Raw genomic sequence first — 9,995 nt, forward strand, 5'->3', positions numbered from 1 at the left:
AGCATATGGTATCTCAACTGCATGCGTTGAACATCTTTCTGAGCGTGAGTGTACTTCTCAAAATGTTCTAAAAATCAAAATACTTCAAAATATGTGAAAATTATGACTTTCTTTATGGTCAAGGTATGTGAAACATAAGGATAGGCAGAATTCAAAACCTCTGATTGAAGCAAGACGAACAAATCTTGTCGAACTTAGGTATATCTAAGGTATCACTCGAAGCTATAGGAATTACCCTTAAGCTGATCTTGGTTTGATGGAAAGTATATGGTGGAAGTTCTTATACACAAACCTAATTGTTGGTACCAGCCAAAGTCAAGTCAAAAGATGATTGATCAATAAATCACAGTCTCTCTTTACTTCTATAATTTCCAATATTCTATACAAAAAGCTACAAAATAGCAAAAATACAGAAAACAAAAGAGAGTCAAGTTTTGCTGACAATTGAGCTAGATTTTATTGTGAGAGAACTACGCCCGACATGATTTTCCACGGGGTGGGGGGAGGGGGTGGGGGTGGGGGGAGGATACGTAGGCAACCCACGTAGGGTACGGTCCCACTCTTGTAATAGAAAATCAAAAATCATTTCTATATGTTCGGAACTACGTCGCGACTTAATTTCCTTCGGTAGGAATACGTAGGTAATTCACATAGGATTCACTCATCTTTTGCAATCGAACTATGTTTTGGCCTGATTCCATTGGGATATGTAGGCAGTCTTAGTCAGACTCGGCCATATCATTTAAAATTCTATCTTTTTGCATCTATTTCCTACTTGAACCATTAATAACAGAAACCTTTGCATCAATTTTTTACATAGAAAATAATATAGCTTCTTGCTTTTTCATGCGCCCTCCTGAATAATGAGCATTTCATTTCAAATCCAAAATTCTCCGGGCGACCTCCTGAACAATGGACATTTTATTTCAAGTTCAATTTTACAGGCGCCTACCTTCCAATGCGAGTATCTTAAATTTAAATGCTCCGATATCGCTTCAGAACCGTAATTACCAGCCAGTTTTTCATTCAGATGCTCCGATATCACATCGGACCGGTATATAACTTGGATTTCCTTTTTCATTCAGATGCTCTGATATCGCATAGTACCGGTATACATCTTGGATTTCTTTCAAAAAATCGAAGTGCTCCGATCACTTCAGACCGGTATCTAGCCCGGATCCCTTTCGAATTAGAGTTCCAACTTGAGACTCTATTTCATTCAAAACTAAAAATCGTATCATTCTTGTATCGCATACAGTCATCATTCAAATCACTACAATCCATCTGTCTCAAATCAACGAAAGCATAATCCACACGTTGTCAACTCTACAGATCAGATATGCGACATAATGTGGGATTATCTTCTAGCAAATAAGCTGGGGAAGATTTTGAGGACAGACATCGGGCTTTCCAACAGCAATCGGCATGTCCCCAAGTATCGTTCTTATGTCCCATTGACATGGGGTGTGTAGGCAATTGGAACCCCCATATTCAAAATAACACCCATTGTCATCACAGCCTAATGCTGGGGCAATTTTCAAATCAAAAAACAAAATCAAATCATCCATTGCTTCTCGAACTACAACCGGCCTAATTCTCGTTACATCCGACATATGCAGGAAAACTCAACACAGAGCCCAGCCGCATCCACATCAAAATCCATTCAATATATCTATCCGGCCATCCAAGACCACATCCCAGTATTACCACAGTCCGACATTGGGGAATTTTTGGAAGAAATATCGAGATCACACAAACCCCTTCGTCCTCAAGCATTTGTCTTCCATCCCATGAGGCTACAATCCACAAGTAGCATTCAGTTGCATTCTAGAACTACACGCGACGTGATTCTCATGTAACCCGAGATATGTAGGCAATTCAAATACCAGACTTCGGTCACAATCTTCAAAACTTCTTCATCCCCCCACTCTGTCATGTCGGGTCAAAATTGAGTATGTTGTCAATTTCTTTGCCCAAAGACTCTTACATCATCTCCGGTCAAAGAGGGGCAGTTGTTGACAGTCAATTTTGACCCTCCGTAGTTAAAAATTAAAGTGTACAGGCTTCCTTATCAAAAAATAATAAAATATACTCCCTCCGTTCCAATTTATGTGAACCTGTTTGACTGGGCACGAAGTTTAAGAAAAAATGAAGACTTTTAAAATTTGTGGTCTTAATCAATTCAAAAAGGGGCCCAGAGTATTTGTGTAGTTATAAAAGCTTCTCATTAAGGGTAGAATTGTAAGTTTAAGCAAAATTGTTTCCAAATTTAGAAAGGGGTCATTCTTTTTGAAACGGATCAAAAAGAAAATAGATTCACATAAACTAAAACGGAGATAGTAGTATTTTGCACATTTTTAACTTCAATGCAATTTATTGATAGTTACTCATATTTTTACAAATATGTGAATTTTTATCATTTTACTTCAATTAGTTATATAATCCCATTTTTGTGCATTTTCTTTTCTACAAAAAATCAGAACAATTTATTGATTATTTTTCTATTTTCTAAATATTAGGATATGCTATCAATTTATTATCCTTCAAAAATAAATAATAATTACTACATCATCATAGTAGTAACAATTTTAAATAAATACTACAAGATTTCATGATTAAATAAATATTTTCGTATATAGCATAGTGTATTAATTATATGAAAGCCAGTAGAATTTACTTTAAAATACGGATCATGTCCGGCCAAATTCAATATCCCGTCAATATCCTATGTGACAAGACATTTGATATGACTAGATATTGATGCGACATGACATTGACGTGACAAGACCTTTGACATGACAAGCCACTTGATGTGACAAATCATCTGACGCGACATGACTTTTTATGGGACTAAACATGAGTTTTATCCTATGGGTAAAAACATATCAAAATATCTACACCTCCCTAACCCTAATAAAATAACCTATCTCCTCTCAGTTTCACACACACCCTCATCCTTAACTATCAGCCGCCCATCCCCATTATTCCCCCTTTCGTCTCTCTCATTTTGAGAGGCTTCAATTGCACATTTCAAAATGAGGACTCCACAAATTCAAAAGAAGGATCTCACAAATTCAGAAAGAAGAAAAAATGAGGACTTCACAAATTCAAAAGAAGGATCTCAACAAAAGGAGGAACTTTTACAAATTTCAAAGAAAACTCCACTCAAAGAGGAGAAACTTCAAAAAAGAAGGGAAAACTCCTGCAAAGTAGAAGAAACCTCAAAAGAAAAGAAATAAAAAACCTCCAAAAATGGAAGAAGAACCTCCAACAAGTTCAAAAGAAGTCAGAGCGAAGAAAGGGACATCGAGCCAAACAAGATCAAGCTCTGAAGCATGATTTGAACACCGAAGGCACGGACACAGTGCAACGCTTAAGGAGGATTAGTCACTTTATCAAAATATATATCCTACGTGTCCCCAAGCCTACATTACAAGCCAATAACAAAGCCTTGCATGATCATATTCCAAGTGTTCTCATACTAGTGGATACTCATATAAAGGTCAAGCATATGGTATCTCAACTGCATGCGTTGAACATCTTTCTGAGCGTGAGTGTACTTCTCAAAATGTCCTAAAAAAAATAAAAATACTTCAAAATGTGTGAAAATTATGACTTTCTTTGTAGTGAGGGCACGTGAAACATGACGATAGGCAGAATTCAAAACCTCTGATTGAAGCAAGACGAACAAATCTTGCCGAACTTAGGTATATCTAAGGTATCACTCGAAGCTATAGGAATTACCCATAAGTTGATCTCGGTTTGATGGAAAGTATATGGTGAAAGTTCTTATGCACAAAACTAATTGTTGGTACTAGCCAAAGTCAAGTCAAAAGATGATTGATCAATAAATCTCAGTCTCTCTTTACTTCTATAATTTTTAATATTCTCTACAAAAAGCTACAAAACAACAAAAATATAGAAAACAAAAGAGAGTCAAGTTTTGCTGACAATTAAGCTAGATTTTGTTGTGACAGAACTACGCCCGGCATGACTTCCCACGGGGAGGGTAGGGGGAGGAGGGAGGGAGGGGGGTACATAGGCAACCCACATAGGGTACGGTCCCACTCTTGTAATAGAAAATCAAAAATCATTTCTATATGTTCGGAACAACATCGCGACTTAATTTCCTTTGGTAGGAATACGTAGGTAATCTACATCGGATTCACTCATCTTTTGCAATCGAACTATATTTTTGTCTGATTCTATTGGGATACGTAGGCAATCTTAGTCAGACTCAGCCATATCATTTCAAATTCTATCTTTTTGCATCTATTGTCTACTTGAACCATTAATAACAGAACCCTTTGCATTAATTTCTTGCATAAAAAAAAATATAGCTTCTTGCTTTTCCATGCGCCCTCCTGAATAGTGAGCATTTCATTTCAAATCCAAAATTCTCCAAGCGCTCTCCTGAACAATGGACATTTTATTTCAAATTCAATTTTACATGCGCCTACCTTCCAATGCGAGTATCTTAAATTTAAATGCTCCGATATCGCTTCATAACCGTAACTACCAGCCGATTTTTCATTCAGATGCTCCGATATCACATCGGACCGGTATACAACCCGAATTTCCTTTTTCATTCAGATGCTCCGATATCGCATAGGACCGGTATACAGCCTAGATTGCTTTCAAAAAATCAAAGTGCTCTGATCACTCGAATCCCTTTCGAATTAGAGTTCCAACTTGAGACTCTAATTGATTCAAAAATAAAAATCGTATCATTCTAGTATCGCATACAGTCATCATTCAAATCACTACAATCCATCTGTGTTAAATCAACGAAAGCATAATCCACACGTTGTCAACTCTACTAATCAGAGATGTGACTCAATGTGGGATTATCTCCTAGCAAATAAACTGGAAAAGATTTTGAGGACGGACATCGGCCTTTCCAACAGCAATCGGCGACATGTCCCCAAGTATCGTTCTTATGTCCCATTGACATGGGGTGTGTAGGCAATTGGAACCCCCATATTCAAAATAACACCCATTTTCATCACAACTTGACGATGGGGCAATTTTCAAATCAAAAATCAAAATCAAATCATCCATTGCTTCTCGAACTACAACTGGCTTGATTCTCGTTACATCCGACTTATGCAGGAAAACTCAACGCTGAGCCCAGCCGCATCCACATCAAAATCCATTCAATCAATCTATCTGTCCATCCAAGACCACATCCCAGTGTTACCACAGCCCGACATTGGGGCATTTTTGGAAGAAATGTCGAGATCACATGAACCGCTTCGTCCTCGAACATTTGTGTTCCATCCCATGAGGCTACAATCCACAAGTAGCACTTAGTTGCATTCTACAACTACACGCGACCTGATTCTCGTGTAACCCGAGATATGTAGGTAACTAAAATACCAGACTTCGGTCACAATCTTCAAAACTTCCTCATCCCTTCACTCTGTCATGTCGGGTCAAAATTGAGTATGTTGTCAATTTCTTTGCCCAATGATTCTTACATCATCTCCGGTCAAAGAGGGGCAGTTGTTGATAGTTAATTTTGACCCTCCATAGTTAAAAATTAAAGTCTACAGGCTTCCTTGTCAAAAAATGATAAAATATAGTATTTTGCACATTTTTAACTTCAATGCAATTTATTCATAAACTAGGGAACTTGACCGCGCTTCGTGCGATCGTTAAAATATGCTATAATTTTATAGTCAAATTCTCACGTTGGATATTGAATATTGTATAAATGAAAAACGAAGTCCGTCAATTTCAACGTCGAATAAATGGAAGGTAAATAACATTTATTTGTAATAATGTAAAGTTAAATTTTGTAAGTGCAATAACATAATATTCGAATATACAAATGTCATTCTTTGCATGATTTATCTGGTAATACTCCTTTATATAATTTGTTTCTAAGTTGTACTTGTTCATACTTCAAATATTCTATCCGCATTTGTGTGATTCTTGTATACATCTCATCCATGGAAGCTTCAGGTTATATGTTCTAGTTCAAATTTATAAGGATTATTATTTTCTTTTGCGTTCTTATGCATTTATGTATACGTTTAAAAGTATTCTAACCATTTGGGAAGTTTGAAACTTCTATGAGACAAGTTTCTATGAAAAGAAAGAGTAATACCCAAAAGTCCAGTAATTATGTATAAGCTAAAGCAATTCCAGCAGCAGCCCAATTGAAGTTAAAGGGTGCAAATAGACAGAGCAAATGCATAGCCACAAGCATCTGAGCCCATATCCACTAAATTCCACTGCCTACCAAAAAGTACATTCTTAGGCCGCTTCACCACTACATCAGAAAACAGAATTTTTTTAAAGCTTGATTCTTTTTCATTTTCTGATATCGACGTCGACGCTGCATTTACAATTGGTATTACTCTACTGCTAATTCTAACTTTTCCTTCCAGCCTATGGCCATTCCGCTTGTTATGTACGCTTGTTTTTGTTGTCTTGTATGATAGAGTATTGACACTCTTTATTGGTTGAGCAGGGGAGAAGCTTGTCGCCGGCCTATGAATTGGTTCTCAACAATTTTACTGAAGAATTCAATCCTCATTTCAGAATCATATAAATATCTACCTTGTTTTGTTGTGTCTCTTTTGACTTGGTTAATGGACGCAGTTTGAAATGTGCATTTCAATTAAGTGACTATTAGCTTTGGGGACAGAGTTACAGTATACTAAGTTTTACTGATTGTTTAACTCTTAAACTGGTTTTTTTCTTTGGGACAGAAAACAGAGGAAGTAAATAAATTGTCAAAGGATTGTTTCATGAAGAGACTTTATCCATCGTGTACATTAATTATGCTTTCTTGATGAATTCAATACACCTAAATTGAAGGAGAAGCGCAACATTCACTCCAAAACCATGAGTTTCCAATTTAACAGTCATTACATTGAAAATATAAGTTATCAATCTACTAAATTGATGTAACTAATAATATATCAGCAAGAAACTACTCTGGTTCTTTGCCATAACAAAGAGGTAGAAATCAAATCAAAACAAACTTCAGGACATAGTTGACAAACCGAGCTCAAGTTTTTTGAGTGAAGAAGCCAACACTTTTCATATTCTAAAGTGGTGTGTATGACCAACAACTTTGACAGGGTTCTTCGCAGTCTTACAAACAACCAAACAAAAAACTAAAAGAGGACCAAACATTATTATTTAAAATGGGACAATATGCTAGAAGCAATACTAAAGACTCTACTATTTGCATTAATTGGTGTCTTCATCACTAAATTCATCGTTGTCTATGATTATGTTTCTTCTCTTTCTACTCATAACACCATCATTGACATGTTGATCTTCATCAGAATCTTCCAAGTTATCGAATGAGACATCAGCTGCCTGTTTGGTTTTGAAAAAGAAAAGTTCACATATCTATTAAACATGTCCAATTTTAAATCTTAAAAAGATAATTTATTCACATACCTAATAAATTGTAAATTAGCTTACCTTTTTTATTATTAATCTTTTTGTCTTCTGCTCCTTTGGTTCATTTTCATCATCCAATAAGCTTTTTCCCTGCAAAAACAACAGAAATAAAGCTTATTTGCAGATATATATATATATAAGTCCAATATAATTATGGATTAAAATTTTTTATATATACAGTACCTTCTTATCTTTCCTCGATTGGAATTGTATTTCCAAATTCTCAACTGGAACGAAAACCTTTGATACGGTAAAATTTTCAAGCCCCTCTTGCAAATTATAATTGTTCAATTTTATCTTGAAAATAAATTCTTTTTTGCAAAAGCTTTGGATTTGGGTAGGTACATCATTGTCATCTGATGACAGCCTGTTTAATAACTTGTGAGCTGAGGTATCAAGTTGTTTCTCTGCAACAACATTAAATAGGACAACACTGCTCTCCCCAGTTTTGTCTTTGACTTTTAGGTGTATCTTATACCTTGTTTTACATAATAAGTTAGTTTAAATAACAACATGAATCAAATTCACATTACAGATTGGTTCCTTACTTCACCAAAGGAAACTTGCATTCTCTGTTGCAAATATGGCAATTATACACACCATTTGCAGGTTCGATCTTCTTTGAGCACGCATTGCATGAAATATAGTACCAACCAAAATGGTTGTCTATTTTTGTAATCTCTCCCCTCATGGTAACAATGTATTCCTACCATTTAAAAAATAATTTATTAGAAGCATCTTGCAATTTTGAGAAACAGAAAACTCAAGAAGCAAAATAGGGAAAGAACCTCTAATTCAGGACTCCAGTCACAATCCAACAACTCCTTGATGTTCGTCCTGTTGAAAAACATCTCTTCCTCCATCGGAATACTATTAACATTAGAGCGTTCAATGGTTTGTACTCCAGCAGACACGGTTGTAAACTTTTGGTTCAAAGAAGATTTACATATATTTTGCTTGAGTAGCTGGTGGCGAAGCTAACCATTCAAAGTAACAGAATATATAGCTTTAATCATTAAATCTAAAATAATTACCACAAAATTCTTTAACTGTTGTAGCGGTTACTATCACGATGTACGGGCCAAAATCCTTCTTGTACAAATAAGGATCGAATTTCTCACCAAATTCTTCCCATAAAGTAATTTTTGCTTTGACAGAACTACAACAGAAAGACGGATTGAGGAAGAGGAGTTGAAACATAATAGGAAATGAAAGTTCTAGAGGATTTACAAATTAAAGGAACATAAAATTAAAAGCGACTCACTAATCAGTAACAATTTAAATGTCCCTTTTTTTCCACCTCGAGCCAGCAGTCTCCATGTCTCCAACTCCGCACAAACAACCCACCACATCTACAAATGAAGAGCATAAAGTAGTTATTTCACAATTACATAGATATTTTTTTAAAAAATAATAGCAAACAATTATAATAAATATACCTGATAGCACAGTGTTATTGTTCACCCTTGATTCAATCATATCTGGTGTGATAAACTGAAATCCATTTATAGGAATACTAACAATATCTTCCTCTAGACTCTTGACAGCAGTTTTAAGTAAGAAATTAATTTTAAAATCACTTTCAACTGGCCTATATCCACCACTACTTTCAACAACTTTGAAATTCTTGATAACAGACAAAGAACCTTCAGTCAACTTATCCTTAAACTTGTTATATAGTTTCTTGTTGATCGTAGCATGCATTAAATTTTCCTTATAAAAGAAAAGAGGTAAGTATTTTGAAGTTAAAAACTACAAAAAAATTCTACATACAAAAGATTAAGAATCATATAGGTACCTTTTCATCAATAAATATCATATCCAAGCCAATTAACTCTCCATTTTTCTTGAAATTAAAAGAATCCCACATTCTACAAATTCTAACCCTTATCAACCAATCATCCCTCTGAAGACCCAACTCTAAAAGAAAAGAGTATGTCATTCTAAGAAAATAATGAAAAGCAAGAGAAAGCAAGCAAGTTACAGTATGAACAACATTCATCACTATTTATATATAGTCCATCAAAATAGAGTATCAATAGGCACAAGATTAATCATCAATTTAATAATCAGAAATTAATACACATTAAATATCATTGTAATTAGAAATTATGAGATGAATGGAGAATTATTAGGAGAAGATAGTTGGGAAAACCAAACGGCTATACCATGGCATGAACTGAAGAAAAGCTGGGAATTTTACGTTGGATGAAGCTCTGACCTTTGAGGGAAGAGTTGCTCAGAACGTGGGGTAAGAGGAAACAAAACGTCTATCTGGACTTTTATTGTGAAAGGGTTAACAAAACGACTATTGGGCTAAGTGTTTTGGGGTGTTTAGTAGTATTTATTATTTTGAGTAGTGGGCTGATAAATTATTTGAAATAAATGGAGTGAAGGAGTGAAATAACAGAAAAAATTCAAAAAAATAAGAAAAAAGATAAATATGAAAGCTGACTATACAAGGATGCCACATCAGCTAGCCAATTCCCAACTTATATATATATATATATATATATATATATATATATATATATATATATATATATATGATATAGATGTCGGATATGTTA

The 9,995-nt window shown here is 35.0% G+C and overlaps 1 protein-coding gene across 7 annotated transcripts; it reads right to left on the reverse strand.

The window, feature by feature from the left end:
• Window positions 1–6,967: 6,967 nt before the first annotated feature.
• Window positions 6,968–9,728, reverse strand: LOC104090575 (replication protein A 70 kDa DNA-binding subunit D-like). 7 transcript variants are annotated; one of them, XM_070187459.1, is made up of 8 exons: window positions 9,594–9,728; window positions 8,865–8,906; window positions 8,690–8,777; window positions 8,214–8,402; window positions 7,974–8,131; window positions 7,609–7,903; window positions 7,447–7,515; window positions 6,968–7,338 (listed from the first exon to the last, which is right to left on the reverse strand). In XM_070187459.1, exons 4-8 carry the CDS (start codon window positions 8,286–8,288, stop codon window positions 7,207–7,209), a joined length of 729 nt encoding a protein of 242 aa, XP_070043560.1. In that variant the 5' UTR covers window positions 8,289–8,402; window positions 8,690–8,777; window positions 8,865–8,906; window positions 9,594–9,728; the 3' UTR covers window positions 6,968–7,206. The 7 variants fall into 7 exon arrangements, with proteins under 7 accessions (XP_070043560.1, XP_070043559.1, XP_009593994.1 ...); XM_070187458.1 differs by lacking the exon at window positions 8,865–8,906; XM_009595699.4 differs by lacking the exon at window positions 8,865–8,906 and having other exon boundaries at window positions 8,214–8,777.
• Window positions 9,729–9,995: the final 267 nt, after the last annotated feature.

This window comes from Nicotiana tomentosiformis, chromosome 10 (assembly GCF_000390325.3).
Source record: "Nicotiana tomentosiformis chromosome 10, ASM39032v3, whole genome shotgun sequence".
NCBI classification, from domain to species: Eukaryota; Viridiplantae; Streptophyta; class Magnoliopsida; order Solanales; family Solanaceae; genus Nicotiana; species Nicotiana tomentosiformis.